This window comes from Echiichthys vipera (assembly GCF_963691815.1).
Source record: "Echiichthys vipera genome assembly, chromosome: 2".
NCBI lineage: Eukaryota > Metazoa > Chordata > Actinopteri > Perciformes > Trachinidae > Echiichthys > Echiichthys vipera.
Genome location: NC_139827.1, coordinates 4259455 through 4280050, shown reverse-complemented (window position 1 = coordinate 4280050; position 20596 = coordinate 4259455). Strand labels below are relative to the sequence as shown.

The following is a 20596-nucleotide window of genomic DNA, read 5'->3' as shown; positions in this document are numbered from 1 at the left end:
TGGAGGTTAAAGTTTATGAATAATTAGAGGGGCGTGGCGTCTTGAGTGACAGCTAGCCTCTGGCCCTCACTTCTCCTCGGAGGTAAACGTCAGCCAGATGGAGGTATCTCCCTCCCCCCAACGTCACATACATGCCCTTTTTTGGTAAGAGGAAATGAAGTGGAGTCAAAGTCTGACAAGATGGCGACTCCTGTAGGCGAGGACGATTGGATCAAGCTGAGAGAACGGACTCTGACAGAGAAGCTACGTCCATTTTTTACACAATCTATCTATGATTTCTACAGAAGGACGACAAATGAAAGGAAAACTCACCCCAACACACTAACACCAACTATTCTGATCATCATGTTCATTACTAAAAGTTAATTTTCCTGCAAAAACGTCAGAAAAGGTTTTTTCCAACCTTCTTTTCCCTGTTATATCATATGTCCATCCCATATAACACATTCCAAGCACTTTTTAAACCCGTTTCCTGCACCTGTGCAAACCCTGCTGACTTCTTAATTGTGCAAAACACAGTAATTATGGAGGTCAAAGCTACAACTTGTCCAAAACACAAAGAAAAACCACAATTATCAAAGAGAGAACGAGTGAATAAAGACATAAAGAGGCACCGGCTGAATGTTTGTCTTCCTTCTGAAGCTGCTTAAAACGCCACGTTTGACTGTTACGCTTGTTTAACAATCAGCACCAGCTTTCATACCCTGTTTAACATGTTCGACAGCGAGCCCGCCCTCCCCCCTCCCCCCTCACACACACACACACACACAGAGCAGCGTGGCGGTTGCAGATGGTATTTGAGTACATGAAGAGACTCCAACCCCCAAAATACGTTTCATAACAGTAATACTGCAGCCACTGAGGCGGTATGTTGTCCGGGAATTACACCCGTAACTTTGGTATTTAATGTGCATCTGCTCAGCCAACTGAGTCGCACCAGGCGGTCTGAGGTCTTGTCTGGACCCGGGACAGATTCTAATGGTTTCCGTGTGGGCAGTCGGGGCTGCTGGCGGCGCCGCGATGAGCCCGAGATGTCCTCGCCACGGGGATACAGGCAAACAGAAAAGCAGAACTCACCGCATTCGGTTTCTGAGGAGCTGTAGAGTTCAGCTTCCACCGCCGTCTCCTCTGCTCCCTCCTCTGCTTCGTCCTCTTCTTCCTCCTCGTCTTCCTCCTCCTCCTCCTCTTCCTCCTCCTCCTCGTCCTCCTCCTCTTCATCCTGTCCCTCGTCCTCCAGATCTAGCTCAGTCTTGGCCTGGCTCTCCTCCCTGCCCCGCGCCTCCTGCTGTGTCTCCCCGACGTGCACCCCCTCTGTCTGGGAGTTTGGAGCGGGCCCTGCCCCCATCTCCTCTCCCTGGCTCAGGGAGTAGTTGTGCTCCTCGCTGCAGTGCTCCAGAGCCAAACCTGCCGCCGCCACCACCTCCTCCTCCTCCTCCTCCTGTGCCACCTGATACACCTCCACTGTGCGCTCCCCTGACATCCCCCCATCCTGTCCTCCTTCGGCCGCTCTTCCTGCAACACATAACTCCCTCTCTGTTGTCGTGGCAACAGAGCTGCGCCCCTCCTCCCTCCCCGCAGCGGCGGCCTGGACATCCTGGCCGGCGGGAGGCGCCGTGTGCCTGCTCCTCCTCTTCCTCTCCTCTTCCTCTTCCTCCTCCTGCTCCTCCCGGCTCCTCCCCCAGCGGCACATCAGGACGGCCTCCTCGGAGCAGGCCAGCAGCTCCCCTCCCACGCCGAGGCCCAGTTTGGTGTAGCGAGCCATCTCGTCCAGCGCGGACACGTCCCAGCGCTCCGGGTGCAGGTCCTCGCCGAAGCCGCCATCGTCCACCAGGTCGCTTAGCAACTCAAAAGGCCGTTTCCGTGGCGATGCCGGGGAGCCCAGCATGAGGAGCACGCTCTAAAGGGGTGAAGAGAAATATTTAAATATGAGTGATATGGAGCAAACAGATCACCGCGTGAACTCTTAAAGTGTTAAAGGCTCGATGATCATCTACGGGAACCTCATGTGGTCTTCATCAAAGCAAGGCTTATTCAGGGTTCCCGCACCTTTTTCAAAGTCAATTTCAAGCACTTTCAAGCATTTCAAGGTGCATTTTCAGTCTTTTCCAGCACCTCACATCTGTGGTTAACTACACATTTATACATAGAACAATCCTCAGTATCCAGTTAACTTATTATTGCACTTGTTCATCACATTCACTTAGATTTTATTGTCCTGTAAACAACAAACATGTTGTTCTGAGACAGCTTTCTACAGTAGGACAAACACATGAAAGGAAAACTAACACTAACGAACTATAATCACCAACTATTCTGATCATCTGTTCATCCTCAAAAGTTATTTTTCATGCAAAAATGACACAAACCCCCTGGAAAATCTCTGGAAAATCCTCGGCGACAAAGTAACGTCCAAGGTCACACTCACACTGTCCATCCGTACCGTGCCCAAACAGGTTTTACGGGGAAAGCTTAGTTTGTTTGACCAGTGTGAGTGCAACCGCACCGCGCCTAGCTGCAGCCCACTTGCCGCCCAAGGCCCGTTTGGGAGAGGTGGGCTTTTGTAGAGCGCGTTTGCACATGTACGAGCACGAGCGTGCGCAGGTGTACGAGCACGAGCACGAGGCCTACGGCCGTTCTGACGTCATTTCCTGTGCGCCTGTTGGGACATAGAAAAAGAAGGAGGGACCATGCACGGACATTTAAAACAATGGCGGTGAAAGGTTCACGTTGGTGTGATGCGGAGGTGGAGTGTTTACTGCAGATTTGGTCGATGAAAAGATTCAAAAAGAGTCGACAAGACGCACAAAAACGCCGAGGTCTACGGAAAGATTTGGAAACAAAGCCACGCATCGCAATGACGTCATCAATGCGTGTGACGTGTTACGGCGTGATGACGTATAGGCAGCAAGAAGCATTCTCCGAGGCCCAGGTAGTGTGAGTACAAACGGGCCTGGAGGGGGGGACAAGGACCCTAAAGCACGGGGCACGGTACGGACGGACAGTGTGAGTGCGCCCTGAGAAACCCACTACGGTTACTGAACTGTGGAAGAGACTGAGTCAGAACGGACCAAGATCAAAGCAGAGCAGTGTGAGAAACTAGTGATGTCCTGTGGCCTCTTCACTTCCTGTTCAGTTTTGAATCGTAGAGGAGAAAACATTGTTAAATCTTCTCTTCGGTCACAATGGTTACTGCTCTCTAATGTTGCTCACTGTATAGCCACAGGAGATAAAGTATTTCAGAATAAATAAAGAATTAATACCTCTCTAATCATGATCTCTACCGTAGATGTGTTAACTCCACAAGGTCGTTACATGAGTAATGCGCGGAGTGCCATCACACGACCTTGCTCACATGATCAAACCGGGTTTTCAGGGACTTTCAAGGTCTGGATAAGTGAGACATTACTTATTAGATAGCATTTTGTATTCATTATTTTAAGTGGTTCAAATGTTACGTGTGGAATAAAAACCTTCCTGGACCTGAGGAGCATAAATGAACTGAACATTTTCACTGAGGACGTTTGAGCGCGTCACCGGAGGAACGGCACAGGTGGAAATATTAGAGTTAGTGAATACTGAAGTCCATTTAGAGAATTGAGCCACGTTGACTCAATGTTATTAGGAAGAAAAAAAGGCCTTTAAGAAAATGTCCAAACCTCCCCCGGAGGATTAAAGGGGAAATCATGCGGTCTGGTTCCTGTCTGGTTCCGGTCCACCGTGACCAACTTAGCACACATGCACTTAAGTTCTTAATAAAATGAGAAAGAAATAATAATAAAGTCACACAGGAGCATAAAAAAAGGCTTTACCGTTTGGTTAATTCATATAGATTATGTATTAATAACCAGATAGCGTGCTGATATACGGTTATCGAGGTGTGGAACGATTTACATTAGAAAGGTTCGGCCGTATCGTCCAGCCGTGCACACAGGCCAATAGAGGTTATATGGGAGTTTTAAATCATTATGAAAACTCACATTTCCCTGCGTTTGTGTCCTTCGTTTACACGCACATGGAGAGCTTGACTTTGAAAAGGGTTCTTTGTAAAAACTCCAGTCAGGGTGGAGATTTTTGAAAAACTCTGGCTGCACGTTTGCGTGTAAAACGGAGAAAAACTGAAGTTTCCTGCAGCCGACGTCAAAGTATGCTCCAGAACTTGCGCCTGCATCATAGGTGTGACCATGGGAGGGATCATGGATGCATTCTGAGTAGCAGTCAAAACAATTTCCGCAAATACAACTGCTGTAATACGTCCAGGAGCAGCAGAAGAGGGAGAGGAAGTGATCCGTAGCTGCTGTTGCTATTTTTTGCGATGCCGATTGGCAAAACACAGGTTAGTGTAAACAGTTTTTTTTCTGAAAACGGACAGGTGTGCATGATGGTATTTGTGAAAACAGAGACAGCGAAATGTCCGTTTATGAAAATCGCCGGCCACGCGTAAACGTAACCTAAAAAAACGACTTATTTCCACTGGAAATGAAACATTTCCAAGTATCTCTAAAGCCTCTGGGAAGTCTCACTCAGTGCGTTTCCATGCACAGCAGTAACCCGACATGGCCTTCCCGGTTAAGGGAATAATGGGACTATTGAAGTTCCCCTCGTACACATGAAAGTGGGTGGAATGGGGAAATGAAGGGAGTAACTCCACCTCCGGTACAGTAGGTGGCGCTCCACCAACATACAACTGGTCGGAATACGGCTTTTTTTCCGGTTCGCCTTTCTCAGAATCACAAGCGCGGGGAAAATGGCCGACTTTTGGACAGAACTACGACAGAAACGGGTCTTCTTGGTAGTGATGTTAGCTGCCATGGTGAAGAGGGGGTTATAACCTCCGACACATGTGCAGACGCGAAACCCGATATCACTCCGGGTAAGTTGTTTACATGCACAGACACCCTGGTTACTAAAGGAGTTCTCTAGGTCTGTTACCCAGGGTATGAGAGCTAAACGCACTATGAGCCGCGTGACCCTCCATCCCCGGTCGTCTCACCTGGTCGTACTCGGTCCTGCCCCCTTGTGGCGACATGGCCAGGGGGTAGGGGCTCAGCAGACCCCTGTGTCCCCCGTAGGCCTCGCCAAACGCAGGCTCCATCCCATTCATGCCCGGCTGAGAGGGAGGAAACACACAGAGACACATAGTGAGATCCAAGAATCCAACAACAAGACCGGGAGGAGGCTCATTCGGAGGGGAAAACGACCACGGCAGGTTTCATCGGCGTCCCTCCTTTACCTGAGGCATGCCCGAGGCAGGTGGGAGTCAGGTCACGGTCACAACGTCGGTTTAGAGCGAGTTCTGCTGCTGCAAAAAACAAAACAAAAACATGAGTTCAGACGTGAGAGACATCAAAGAGGAGACCGAGAGGGGGAAAGGAGAGTAGGGAGATGACGGGAGAGGAAGAGGAGGCGAGGATGTGATTTACCAGAAGGGTTGAAAGTCGAGAGGGTCCGAAGGGGCGGAGCTCCTTTCACATGTCGCAGCCCTGCAGCTCGCAGCCACCCGGCCTGCAGGGAGGGGAGGAAATCAGACACGGGTTCAATAGAGGCCACGCTGCAAACGATGCAGCAATAAAACAGTGGAAGTAAACACGTCGTTAAAGCGGAGAGATGTGCGTCTGTGGGTCTGAGTTAGAGCTTGGGAAGTGTGTCTTTTATTGTTTTCCTGATAAGATACAGCTCAAGTTAGTTCAGTTCAATTTGTTTAAGGGATTAGAGTCGGACAGATGCATCAGCCGATATCTACAGTATCTGTCAGCATCAGTGGAGAGCTTCTCTGATTTGTGCCGACATGAAAAACCTTTTTACAGAACATACGATGCAGAACAACAATGATGGGGGGATATAGAAATGGTGACGTCGAGCTATTTCTTTTATTTATTTAAATGGGCAGCAACTGACTGTTAGTCAGGCGCACTCACACTGTCCATCCGTACCGTGCCCAAACAGCGCGTTTGCACATGTACGAGCACGAGCACGAGGCCTACGGCTGCTCTGACGTCATTTTATGTGCGCCTGTTCGGACATAGAAAATAGAAGGAGGGACCATGCGCGGACATTTAAAACAATGGCGGTGAAAGGTTCACGTTGGTGTGATGCGGAGGTGGAGTGTTTGCTGCAGATTTGGTCGATGAAAAGATTCAAAAACAGTCGACAAGACGCACAAAAACTCTGAGGTCTACGGAAAGATCTGGAAACAAAGCCACGCATCGCCATGACGTCATCAATGCGCGTGACGTGTTACGGCGTGATGACGTATAGGCAGCAAGAAGCATTCTCCGAGGCCCAGGTAGTGTGAGTACAAACGGGCCTGGAGGGGGGGACAAGTACCCTAAAGCACGGGGCACGGGACGGACGGACAGTGTGAGTGCGCCCTTAGTGAATATACATAACTTATACTTTGTATAAATAATGTAGAACACTGTCAAATATATTACAGAAGAAGATAAAATACAGGTTTTAAAGCATCTTCCTTAAAAAAAAAAAAGTGTTTTCCTTGAATTCTGTGTTCATCAAGTGAAACGTTACAGATGCTGGCGCTCTTTTGTGTGTGTTCAGTCACGGTGGCTATTGTTGCTTATTTAGCAGGCTACTTTTCCTATTGATGCTCCCGATCCTATTTATGCAACATGAAAAAACATGCTGCTGCCGCTGCTGCCGCCAGGAATGTAGGCCATATCATTTCCTGAGAAAGACCTGCCAACAATGAGCGTTTAAAGTAGCAAACGCAGACGCTTTTAAGCACAAGATAGAGGTTGAATTTCACTGTGTGGAGTGGGAGAGTGCGCGTGTCACATTTGTGGACGAGTACGCGGATAATTACCAACGTGCGTTAGTCATTTCGGCACGATGTGTTGTTGTCGTTAGTGTCACAAGCTGCATCGAAGAATAACTTTGATGTTGATTTGTTAAAAATGTACAAAATCCCATGCAGGAGGAAGTGCAGGCCGGAGATGAAAAGAGGTTTGAGCTAAAGTTAAACATTTCTCAGATGCAAAAAATCATCTCACTGGTTAAGTTAAACCTCAATGGGAGAGATAACAACACACATTTATCTTGGTGGTTAGCACTGTCGCCTCAAAGCAAGAGGGGTTTCTGGTTCGAATCCCGGCTGGGGCCCTTCTGTGTGGAGTTTGCATGTTCTCCCCATGTCTGCGTGGGTTTTCTCCGGGTTCTCCGGTTTCCTCCCACAGTCCAAAGACGTGCAGGTGTTCGGTTCATTGATGACTCTAAATCACCCGTAGGTGTGAATGGTTGTCTGTCTCTGTTTGTCTCTATGTGTCCTGTGATAGACTGGCGTCCTGTCCAGGGTGGACCCCGCCTCACGCCCGATGTCAGCTGGGATCGGCTCCAGCCCCCCCGTGACCCCGACCCCGGGATAAGCGGTTGAAGATGAACGAATGAATGAACAAACGGCACGAGAAGGTCAGAACGTAAAGCGTCCTCCAAATGACGTAAATATCGCCGCAGCTGGTTTTTCAACATCGGGATCGAAGCAATCTATAAATCATTTTGAGGGTGTGTCTGGGTGATATAACGATTGTTTTATTCTTAAGCCAGAAAAGGAAATTTCCATATACTACTCCCTTGGGTAGCTGGTCACTGGCAGCCTCGCTCTAACATCTCTCCATTGACTGCATGTATATAGGTCCTGTCTGTGCATGTGTGTGTGTTTTGGGCCTGTGTGTGTAACATGATTAATAATAAGAGTGAAAAAATGTAATTTCCCCGTTGCAGGATAAATAAAGTAATTCTTCTCCTATTCATATTACTCATATTTTGGAGTTCCTGTTTTGCTAAACACTTAAAAAAGGACAAAACTGGTCTTAATGCATTGATTTCTTACGGCCAATAAAGCTGATGAAAACATCAAAACATGGTGTGTTTCTCTACACTTACCGGAGCTTTACATCTTTATATACGGGACTCACAACTAAGTTTAAAGCAGCTCATGAATACTCTTTCACAGCTGGGCACTGGAGCTTTTTAGTGACTCAGTCCGTCCGGGAGGAAAAAGTGCATTTGTCGGGGACTATTTTCAGACGTGGATTAATACACGTTTGGTGCTCTCATTAGTGTTTGTGGCAGCAGGACGTTGTGTGTGTGTGTGTGTGTGGGACTGAGTCAAAATAAACTACAGTGAGCGTGTGTGTGACCATGGTAATGAAAGGACATGTCAGCCAGTGTAACAGTGTGGCTCACCGATGCGTTTCAATAGTTTGTTTGACAGCGATGCAGCTCTAGGCACGGGGGAGGAAGGATTTGTATCGCTAAGTAGATGCATTCATTGTTGGTTTTGGTGTGTTTTTTTGAGACGGAAAAGAAAAACACGGGATACGTCGAGCCTTTGTCCTTTAACCTAGCTAACTTGTCCTCTAAAGAGCTGCTTCTTCGGCTCCACCCAAATACGGTTAAACTCCGCCAATGAGATCTTTCCTGCCTGCCGAGCCGCTCTGCACCGGCGAGTGTCTGCGTAACCAAAAACTCTGATTCCCCATTAGAGAGGAGGCCACAGTGCAAACTCCTGATCAGACCGAGCTCCTTTTTTCAGACGGGGACATGATGAAACACAGAGCAACACACACACACACACACACACACACACACACACACACACACACACACAGTCACACACTCACTCGCAGCAAGAACAATGCAGACCTACTGTTCAGCACCTGTAGAAAACCAGAAGAAAGCAGCTCAAACTGATCCGGGTTCAGTGATTCGAGAACAATGCTATAATGCGTTCACTGTGGATTGACCTCAGGCACACAAGAATGAGGAAATGAGGATTGGCCGGGGCAGTTATGACACTGCCTTGGCATGCCACATGGAAAACTGCTATTTGGCAGACGGAGCGAGACAGCTACCAACATGCTGCGTACACAAACACTTGTCACGCACATACAGCGTTTTGAAGTCAATAAGCGGGTGAAGCGCACGTTATGATCCCGGCGGAGCTGCGCGTTTACATTTTACATCTCGATCACAAAGCTTCGGCTGTAGTGCTGAGAGCAGGAGGACTCGAGATACAAAACACTGGGAGTTGACAGAGGGATTAAAGCGTCTCATGTCAGCAGTTTGCTTGTATCAACAGTGCAACCAGTTCAGGTGCTGCTTACAGTGCACTGGGTTTTATATTCTACGCTACTCTTTCATCTTAAACTACAGAACATATTACATTATAAACTATATTATGTCACTATGTGATCTTGTTACAGTGTGTTCACTTGTATCATGACGGGATCTTAAAGGTTGACAATGAAGAATCTTTATTAAAAGCTATATTTTTTTTAATTATTTTGAGGGGTACACAATGAAAGTTTTGCTTTTCCATAAAAAAATATATTTAGTCTGAATTAATATTTTAAACATTTTTGACGGGTTTGACAATGATTTTCTGTCACGTTCTGTTTCCATTGTAGCAGCCAATGGTGTTGGGCGTTGTTGGTACCCAGGGTTGTCTGTTGTTGGGTGCAGCTACTGTAGGCTGGCACTGGGTGAAATGGAGTTTGCCGATCCTGCAGCTGCTTCTTTGTCCCGGCAGCTGAGTGAGTGGAGACGGGCAACAACCAGAGTCAATATAGGCCGAGCATTCACTCCATGGACTGAGAGAAAGAGTTCAACGGCATTAAAACACACGCCCTCATGGTTACGTTTCTCCTTGATAGGTAAGCTAACTTTCATGTTTTCTTAGCTGTAACAGCTAACGCTAACTGTCAGTCAAACTCCTCTAATACTTGTTTTTATGGTGCGATTTGCCGGAGGGGACGGGTTCAAACAGGCTCAAATAGACTCCGGTCTCCTGTAGCTACTGGGCCGGGTCTGACCAACCTGGCAACCCGACTCCTGGAAGTATTTTTTGTTGTTGCGACTCAATCTTGAGACACTAGATGACAGTGTGTTCTGCTCATTCTCCATATTCAACCTTTAATAGGAACCTTAAGTAGTAGCAGCCAAATGTATTTTAGACACCTACAATAACAATATCATTTTAAGTTTCCGTATTTGGAATATTTTTACAGTTTTATCTTACTGTCAGACGACCTTTTATGACGGAGATCCGCAGCCTTTCTATGCTCTCTTCAAAGCCACCAGACTCCATTGACAAAAACAATCACACACAGTGAGCCGCTGGTATACCGCTGATATACCGCTGGTATACCGCTGCCACGATCGCTTGGTTTATTTGTGTTATTGTGTCACTTTGGTCAATCTAAAAACACCACAGTGACAAAATAACACCACTGATCGAGGCAACGGTAGACCAGCTGCTCCCGGTGTTCTGTGAGGTAAAATGACCCTTTTTGTCAATGGAGTCTGGTGCATTTGAAGAGAGCGTAACGGCTCATTTCCCCGTCGTAAAAGCTCGTCTGACAGCAAGGTAAAGCTGTGAGAGAACTCTAAACATGGCGTTCATTTAAACCAACATAGTTTTAAATATAAGTTCACACGCTGCCCGCGCCCACGCCAGTACATTTATCAGCTTCCGCGTCCCTGCTGCTCCAAAGTGTGGGCGTGCCGACCCCCATCTACTGTAGGTAACACACCGATTATGGAAGTACCAACCCCACATGTGTATATCTTGCGTCTGCTTCCCCCTGTAATTTTGAGTTTAATTGCTCTTGTATGGTTTCTAGTCTTATATTTCATAATCTAATTATTTTTTTCCTTATATATAAATCTCTAGGTATTTCTGTCCTTGTGCTGCTTCTGCAACACATGAATTTCATCTCTTGAAATCAATAAAAAGGCATCTTATCTTATCTTTTCATCAGCCACCATTCTGTCAGAGAAGGCGACACACTCGTCCAACTATGTCTCATGTCTAACAAGAACATAACACACATGGAAACTCACTCATCTCAATGCCATCGCCTCTCATCTCCTTTACCTGACTGCAGCACTCGAGGTATTTGCTGTTTTCACGAGGTATATTTACCACTTTACACAAACGCATTCCTGCTCATATTTGTTTATATACTCCGGCTGATATAAGAAGCCAGGCGTGCCTTTCGTGGGATTACAACCCTGCGTCTGTCGTTTATTGTGTGTTGGTTCAACATAGGCTCGGTCCAAAGGTCTCCTGGCTCATAAACACGCGGGCAAGAGTTCACCGTTAAGGCAACGGGGAAGCCAAGGAAAATTGCTTCACCTCAAACACACTGTAGGTCAATAACAACTGATAATAACCACGGGCTTCACGTTCGCACAACGATCCGTTCGGCCCTTTGTAAACAAAGAAGATGCAAACACGACCGCGGCTTATGCAACCACTACACTAAAGCAGATACTGACATAAACACGTGTGCACGTTTACATTTAAAGTGGGGAAATGTGCTGCTGTTGACACACTACTACTACTTTCACTACTATAGGTCGATAATTTAAATGCCTCCTCAACCGGACAACAATTTCCATGCCAGTACATTCACAACTGAGCCTTATGGTATGAGTATTAGTAATGCACTGGAGCAATTTGAGGTGGTTCGGGCATCTAGTAAGGATGAACCCTGGGCGCCTCCCTAGGGAGGTGTTCCAGGCACGTCCAGCTGGGAGGAGGCCTCGGGGAAGACCCAGGACCAGGTGGAGAGATTAGATCTCCACACTGGCCTGGGAACGCCTCAGGATCCCCCAGTTAGAGCTGGTTAATGTGGCCCGGGAAAGGGAAGTTTGGGGTCCCCTGCTAGAGCTGCTGCCCCCGCGACCCGACCCCGGATAAGAGGTTGAAGATGAGATGAGACGGAGCTATTATCCTGAACGCCACGCGGGGCCAGATAATGCTGAATAAAAATGACCCCATATCAGTGCATCACGTGATGTAACACAAGCCAGGCGGTTTAAGAGGATGGAGCCTTCACGTCCTACGGAAAATTGGTAAATGTCAAAATCCGACATGAATACGTGAATAGTGCACATGAATACCCCCTCATGTGGTCATTTTCCACCGGGAAACTCGTAGAATATTTCGATAAATGAGTTGCCGAGATGAGGTGACCTTTGACCTTTTCAACATGGCGCCGCGCAACGCAAGAGTCGACTATTACAACAGCACTGTTTTTGAGCTGGTGGGGAAGAGTACAGAAATATTAGCTAGCTCTTGTGACCTTTAAAAAATCTTCTATGCATGATGTGTAAAAAATACAGTTTCACTGTAGCTGATGAATAAGCCGGTTTAAATGGTTTCCCCCGAGTATCAGATCAGGATCTGTGGGTTCGCAGTGTTTCATTTAACTACGAGAACAAACGCACTTGAACACAACGCACTGGTAATTTCCAGTTTACAGGTGCAAACGTAGCACCGTAGCACTTGAAGGCAGCATGGATGTATATCACGTGTATCCTCACAAATCATTGTTATACTCTGCAGAAATCTTCGATCCAGTTATAGTAGGTCCTTATACAGCATGTCCACGATTGTTATGCCCCAGTCTAGGGGGCCGAGGACACAACATAGAAAAGCCCCATCTTCCCAGTGGAAGTCCCAAGTGGCCACAAACTATGATTCGGTTGAATACTAAGAAAGAAGGTTTCATTTACAAAGATAGTTAAAGTGACAACAATAGATGATGATATATAGAAGCTGAGCTGTAGGTTTCAGGGTGGACTAAGGTCAAAATAACAAAAGGTAGCATGTTTTCTGGTAATTCAGTAAAATAAACAGTGAGAAGGTTCCAGGTTCGCATCCGGCCTGGGCCCCTTCTGTGTGGAGTTTGCATGTTGTCCCCGTGTCTGCGTGGGTTTTCTCCGGGTTCTCCGGTTTCCTCCCACAGTCCAAAGACGTGCAGGTGTTCGGTTCATTGATGACTCTAAATCACCCGTAGGTGTGAATGGTTGTCTGTCTCTGTTCGTCTCTATGTGTCCTGTGATAGACTGGCGTCCTGTCCAGGGTGGACCCCGCCTCACGCCCGATGTCAGCTGGGATCGACTCAAGCCCCCCCCCCGCGACCCCGACCCCGGGATAAGCGGTTGAAGATGAATGAATGAATGAACAAACGGCCGGAAGGTCAGAACGTAAAGCGTCGTCCAAATGACGTAAATATCGCTGCAGCTGGTTTTTCGACATCGGGATCGAAGCGATCTATAGATCATTTTGAGGGTGTGTCTGGGTGATATAACGATTGTTTTATTCTAAAACCAAAAAGGAAATTTACTAATACTACTCCCTCAGGTATTTCTGATAACATCCGTCTGAGTTAATGTGCTTGTTATTGTCAGTTTAGACGACATCGGTGTGTATCAGGATTGATGATTTCATCACCGTACCATTTCACCGCAAGATCCTTTTATCACTGATGAATCTGTCTATTTTCTCAATGATCGGTTCATTGTTTGGTCTATAAAATGGTAATAAACAATTTACAATGTCACAATTTCCTAAAGTCCAAAGCGACCGCTTCAAATAACTCGATTTGTCCAACGAACCGCCTGAAAACAAAATAAACTAGCACGTAAGAGGAGCTGGAACCAGGACTTATTTTGCATTTTCGCTTGAAAAATCACTTCAACGATAATCCGTCATATAAAATAGATTATTTTATCCGTAAATCAGCTAATCTTTTCCAGCTCTACTACTCCGACAGAGCAATACAATGTGTCTGTGATTACAAAAATATGAATATCAGGGTATTCTTTTATCAGATAGTGTCACTTTAAGTCAAAAGTTATTATACTTTTGACTTAATGCTCTGTTGTGTTTGTAGTCTGTGATCATCTTTTAGTACTTTGAGATGTTTTTATCACATATGGGGTCAAAACTTTTTTTATCATATAGTGACTTTCAAAATAAAGGTGTTAGAGAATGACTAAAGCAGATTATAACGCACAATTGGTCTCATCCGAACATGTGGAGAGCACATCAGAGAGTGGGAGCAAGTCATGCTGACTGTGGAGCACGAGCAGCCTGACCAGACAATGAACCTTTAACAGCTGGAGGCCTCTTTAAAAAAAAAAAAAGCCCCCCAGTGTGATCGAGGACAGCAGCACGGTAACGGATGGATGGATGGATGGATGGATGGATGGAGGTTACGCACGGAGAGACGAGAATGGGGTTGCGAAAAAAGTCAACCAGGCAGCAGGAGTCCGTAAAGAGGCTGTGATGGCGGAGAGTGTGCCCGAAAACAGCGAGGATGAGGCGGGGGAGCAGGGGGGGAGGAGGAGGAGGAGGGACGGCCTGGCTGTCGGTCTGTCTGGGAGGCCAATTTGCCAAATTAAAGCTCCAAAAAAAAAATCCGGGCCGGCGGACAAAGCTCCGTCTCGCCTGGGAAATCTCCCCTTCTCCTCTTAATTAAATACAATAAACTTCAATCACAACAAAGAAGGGGGGAGAAAAAAAAGAACAATCACTCAATCGACCTGGATGCGCCCCCTGCCTCTCCTCTCCTCTCCTCTCCTCCCCGTGTCCTTGGAGCTCCGTTTCCCGTAACGAAGGGAAGCCAAAGTGGCCCCCGGTCCGCCGCCCCTTCTCCTCGCCGGTGCGCGTCCCGCTCTCCCCCTCTACGAAACAAACAAACAACTGCCGATGAACCGATCAGCGCAACGGAGCCGGTGATGGGGAGGGCATGACGGTGCCGTGTGTCCGCACAGCTGGAGAGAACAACAGCAGAGAGCCAGAGAGCAGGGAAGGAGAAGGTGCCATGGTGGCAGCAGCCAGTGTGTGTCCCGCATGGCACGGCGAGCCGAGGAGCCGCCGCCGCGCTACACTCCCACATCCCGATAGCTCCTCATTCCGTGTCACACTGCGAATTCACAACCCCGTGCATTTGAGTTTTGTATTTTTGAAATAAAAGCAGGGATTCCTACCAAAAGAAGCCGCCGCCACCACCACGCGTCGCGGAGTATCCAGCCGAGACAACAGGGATCCTTTCAGGCGCAAGACAACAATAAAAATGGGGCGCAGCTGGCACTGCCACCGGATGTCCAATATTAATTGTTAATAGGGCCGATGTGTGAGGCTGTGGGTCCGCTTCACCCTCCAACAGGTCTGGGTGCGGATTTTAAAGTCTCTTTTGTGCCTTACGGACTTTCGTTAAATATTAAAGTTGACACCGGGGAATAAATCAGACAAGTTTGGCCGCTGCTCGTCCACCTGCAGGTGCCGCCGCCGATCCGCGGTGGGTAATATTATACCGACCCGGGCAACTTATTATTCTCGGTGTAATGAAAACAGAAAATGGAGCTTTGTAACCATTTAAAGTGCAAAGTTTGCAAGGAAAAACACACACACAAAGGGGGATTTTTAACTCCTTATTTGCGCAAATAAAATAAGTCTAAATGTATCGCGCAAATGCAATTAGGTGCCAGTTTAAATACACAAATATGCCACAGTTAATGTGTTTAAATGTCCAATGAACCCTCGGATCCACGTCTAATACTCCCGAGTCAAGTGTGCCGTGCATGCTAGTGTATGTAAATCCCTGTGAAAGTAGCCATTTTCATCCTTAGAAGAGCGTTAAAAGGCTGCAGACATGTTTGGGGAGGGGATCTATTTGTCACTCGTCAAACTTTAATGCGCATTTATTCGCGTAAACGCGGAGGAAAGCTTCGGTTGGGGTGAGATGGTGCTTTTACCTTATCGCGTGTCCTCGGATGTCCCCTCGGAGTTAAGGCTCCTCCGGACCGGGGGTAAAATGTCGGCCTCGGCCTCTCCAGATGATATTATTACGCACCATCCGCAGACATGAGAGGGGAGCCCGCATGGGCAGCAGCGGCGGCGGCGGAGGCGGCGGCGGCTCAACCAGAAAATCCCATTTCACCTCCACAGCCACATGCAGGAAGTTAAGTTTACAGCAGTGCACGCGCTTGGCCTATATATGGCGGATAAACGGGACAGAAAAAGATGGTTGTAGGACTGTTCAACACCCCCCTCTCGCCTGCTTCACCACCACCACCACCACCACCACTACCACATCCTCCTCCTCCTCCTCCTCCTCGTGTCTCTCCCTCCCTCCATTTGGAGCCGTTTTGGAGAGGAGAGAGGGTGGGAGAATTAAAGCAACCATGAATCCAATTCTTCTCCCTTGTTTTATTAATAAAGTTTTGTAACAGCAGCGACACACACCCCCCCTGTGTGTGCGACATGGTGCCGTCCACGAAAACAAAAACAAACGCGGCGTAAAAAAACACTTTTTGGGGCAGAGAGATACGCGTAAAAGAGCGCGCGGGGTGTGTTGCGCGGGTTTGTGGGTGCTCTTTGTTGTTCTTTTTGTTGTTGTTGTTGTTGTTGTGGTGCCAGTGTTGTTGGTGTTGTTGTTGTTGTCTACGCCAGTGTGTTGTAGCTTCACACTGTCACCGTTGAGTACAGGTATTGAAGCAGGTGTGTGTGTGTGTGTGTGTGACTGACCTGATAAAGAGGGGAAGTGTGTGTCAGCTGTAAAAACAGTTGCAGCTCTCAGTCTTCGGCGGATCGGAGGGCACTTGAGTTCACGGATAATCCCGGAGACGAGCTGTCAATCTCGAGAGATTTTAGCATGCAATGGTAGACCCGGGGGATTTCAAAATAAAGGTCGACTTTGGGGAATGGGGTGCAACATTTTGAAGATTGATATTATTATTATTATTATTAGTAGTAGTAGTAGTAGTAGTAGTATATTATAATTATTATTATCATTAATATTGTTATTGTTATATTATTATTATTATATTATATTCTTATTTTTATTATATTATTATTATTATTATTATTATTATTATTATACTACATTAGAGTGGTTTGAATTACATTTACTCAAGTACTGTACTTAAGTGCAATTTTGTGAGTAGTTCCATTTTATATTACCTTTATTTTTTTAAATAACTTTATTTAATTTTAATTTAATTTTATACCAAGATGCATCAACACAAAAAACAAATACTGTAGTGAAATTTTGAGTTACTTGAGTAGTTCTTGAGTAGAAAAGTGGTGGTTAATATATTATAATTTATAAATATTAGATATACTATAAATAATGAAATACTATTAATTATGGAGATGGGATTAAATAAATAATACTTCCCAGTCCTTTTTGAATATGTGGATTGATTTTATTTTTATTATTTTTTTGTGTGTGTTTTTCTGTATTTTGTGTTTAATTTTACATCATTATTATTTTTTTATATAATTTATTGGTTTTGTTTTCTGCTTTAATTTAATTCACATATGCGACATTAACATTTTAATCACCCAACTTGAGCCTAAAAAACAGAAACAATTTTGTTTTGTCCAGTTTCCTCAGTCCGTGTTGCATTTATTTTGAAAAGCACGCTGCTGTATTTCCGGTTTGGTGCCGTGTGACTCTCGGAAACTTGACCCACGTGGAAGTCCGTGAAAACCAACCCCGGTTTGTAACTACGACACGGCCTCGTCACGGGGGCGGGGCCACACGACCCGTCTTTAAGGACACCGGGAGAACTGAAGCCGTGAACCCGCTGACCCGAGCGTTGCCCCGGGGTTGCTTCAGAGCGGAGCCCCGCTACTGGAACCGTCGAACGGAGCGGCAGACCCCGGGCAGACGGCCTCCACAGCGGGTTAACCACAACTCAAAAGCCCCTAACGCAGCTTCTCTTACCTCCGCAAACTCACTGTTGTTTACACTGGATTGAGTTTGGATGAATGCACAAGTTATGAATTTACATCCTCATTGATACAAATATTAGAAACACGTCATTTTTAACAAACCACAGCTTTTACAATGGAATCAACTCCTTTGTGAACACTTTGGAAACAGAGAGTATAAAGGTTAAAGATGATAAATGCAGAGTTTAATCTAATAATAAACACATAATCCTACATAATAGAGCACAGCTGGCAGCCTATACATAATCTGAGCAGCCAGTTTTAGGTTATTTGGATATTAATGTTCATAATCCAGGCTTGGTCATAGCAAACAGCACCCCATTTAAAAAGCATTGTTGGCCTTATTCAGTAAATAAACACTGAAAAAATTTCTTGTTTATTATCTAAACTTTTGTATGGCCTGATGTATTTTATAGTAAAGTGTGAATGTCTCATTCTCATCTCATCTTCAGCCTCTTATCCGGGGTCGGGTCGTGGGGGCAGCAGCTTTAGCAGGGGACCCCAAACTTCCCTTTCCCGGCCCACATTAACCAGCTCTAACTGGGGGATCCTGAGGCGTTCCCAGGCCAGTGTGGAGATCTAATCTCTCCACCTGGTCCTGGGTCTTCCCCGAGGCCTCCTCCCAGCTGGACGTGCCTGGAACACCTCCCTAGGGAGGTGCCCAGGGTCCATCCTTACCAGATGATCCTGAACCACCTCAACTGGCTCCTTTCAACACAAAGGAGCAGCGGCTCTACTCCGAGTTCCTCACGGATGCTGAACTTCTCCCCCTATAAAGTGTGAATGTATCCATTGTATGTTCCATTGGTCAGTTCAGTCCATAGGTGACTTGGCTGGGAACCGTAGGGTCGCTGGTTCAAGTCCCTGTGTGGACCATGTACGAAGCGTGGACTGGTGGCTGGAGAGGTGCGAGTTCAACTCCTGGGCACTGCAGAGGTGCTGTTGAGCAAGGCACCGAACCCCCAACTGCTCGGGGCGCCGGTCACTGGCAGCCCCCTCGCTCTAACATCTCTTCTTAATTGCATGTATATAGGTCCTGTTCTGTTTGTGCATGTGTGTGTATTTCGGGTCTGTGTGTGTGTAACATGATTATTAATAAGAGTGAAAAAATTCAATTTCCCCGTTGCGGGATAAATAAAGTAATTCTTCTTCTTCTTCTTCATTGTTGACTAAATCAATGAACACAACTGTGTGACAAGTGATTAATTAAATAAAAAAAATGGTTTTATCCATAATCAGTTCAATGCACAATATCACACTGAGAAATAAACACCATGATTTCATCCATATCACTCACTCCGTGTTGTTATTGATAATAATTTCATTTCCGGGGACGTTATACGCTTTAAAGCAGCGGTGTCAAACTCTAATTCACAGTGGGCCAAATTTAAAAACTTTCGGTTTTACAAAGTTTCGGGCCAATCTCAATATTTACTAAAAACAAAAAAGAAAGACTGCAAATGTGCATGTGTTCCCTTCTCTCCAGATGTGTAACGTTGAGCCTTTCCAGTGCAGCTCCTTGTTCTTGTCGTGGTGTTTCTTCTGTTTGATTCTTTGGTCACAGCCACGGTGACAAACAGCTCTTTACCTTCACACACAGATCATCTGCTGAAAGCTCCTGTCCTCCATCTTTCTTTGGGTCGTTTTTGGGGAGGGGTGGATTAAGTGTGTCTGCAGAGACTGGTAGCATGGATGCTCATGTTTGTTAACAGAAAGTAGACGTGTATGTGCTTTATACTCGCGGGCCAGCTCTCAGAGAACCTTGATATGATCTTGGGGGCCAAATATAATTACATCGCGGACCAGATTTGGCCCACAGGCCTGAGTTTGACACCCCTGCTTTAGAGGTTCTCCCATGCTAGTCACAGTTCTTTAATAACCTAATTTAAAGCTTCAAAATGTTCACTTTTTAGAAGAAAAAATGTTTATTTTCAATTATTCATAATAGAACCGGCTTCAGAAACACCGCTGCATCTGTCAGGCCGCCTCTTCACAGTATATATATTTAAATAGAGCGATTAAAATATGCATTATGAGGCTTGCAGCTGCTCCCCTGTGAGGAACAGAAACAACCTTCTATAGAGGCGCTGGTGTTATTGAGGCCAGCTCGTATAGCCGTCTGCGTAAAGATGTTTAAATCTTAATGGGGGGAAAAAAGTAGGTTGTCATGGAGCATTAAGCCTCAATTTATGAATAATACAGCGGATAAGCTGTGGGGTGTTTGTGTTTATCGGTGTCTGTCTGTCAGTCAAAGCCCATATGCGCAGGCCCGTAGGCTGTTTGTGTGCATGCTCTTAAATTATGAGTATTAATTTGTCGTTCATCCGTTTAAACAGAAATGTAGGCCGAGGCTCGGCATAGAGGACGGTACTGCAAATGTCGGTGCCTCGCTCTGTGCAGGAGCAGAGTGAATGGTCACAACCGGTCACAAAAACTCTGCTTTTAGAGGCCGTTTACTCATTAATCTGCATCCGTAATGAGGCTGCGGTGCTGCAACACCACAGTTATTTGCAGCTGTGAATTATGGATTGATGTTTGTCCTCTTGGGTGGTAATGAAAGAGAGTCATTTCATATTACACAATCATGATCCAGCAACAACGGTGTGTGCTGAGCCCGCAGGTGCACATTCGACACGTTGCGTCACTAGATTTGTTTCTGAACAGTGATTTCGTCTTCACTTCATGTGTAGGGACTCTTCTGATGCTACCGCAGAGGTTTGGTGTTATCCATCCATCCATCCATCCATCCATCTTCAACCGCTTGTCCCTATCGGGGTCACGGGGGGGCTGGAGGCGGGGTCCACCCTGGACAGGACGCCAGTCTATCACAGGACACATAGAGACGAACAGAGAACAACCATTCACACCTACGGGTGATTTAGAGTCATCAATGAACCGAACACCTGCATGTCTTTGGACTGTGGGAGGAAACCGGAGAACCCGGAGAAAACCCACGCAGACACGCGGAGAACATGCAAACTCCACACACAAGGGCCCCAGCCGAACCTTCGAACCTGGAACCCTCTTGCTGTGAGGCGACAGTGCTAA

The 20596-nt window shown here is 46.4% G+C and overlaps 1 protein-coding gene across 4 annotated transcripts in view; it reads right to left on the bottom strand.

Annotated features, from left to right (window-relative positions):
* The window catches only part of LOC310955735 (uncharacterized protein), a 39094-nt gene extending 22673 nt beyond the window's left edge, over positions 1-16421 (bottom strand). Inside the window, exons 1-5 of one of the 4 annotated variants that reach the window (XM_083925742.1) lie at positions 16337-16421; positions 5421-5502; positions 5231-5299; positions 4991-5107; positions 1078-1897 (exon numbers count right to left, since the gene is read on the bottom strand). In XM_083925742.1, the coding sequence (XP_083781868.1) occupies positions 1078-1897; positions 4991-5107; positions 5231-5239 (946 nt within the window). In that variant the 5' untranslated portion in view covers positions 5240-5299; positions 5421-5502; positions 16337-16421. Of the gene's footprint in view, positions 1-1077; positions 1898-4990; positions 5108-5230; positions 5300-5420; positions 5503-7043; positions 7078-13914; positions 14000-15564; positions 15873-16336 lie in introns of those variants that run through there. The other 3 variants (XM_083925743.1, XM_083925745.1, XM_083925744.1) reach the window with 3 other exon arrangements.
* Between the last annotated feature and the right edge of the window lie 4175 nt (positions 16422-20596).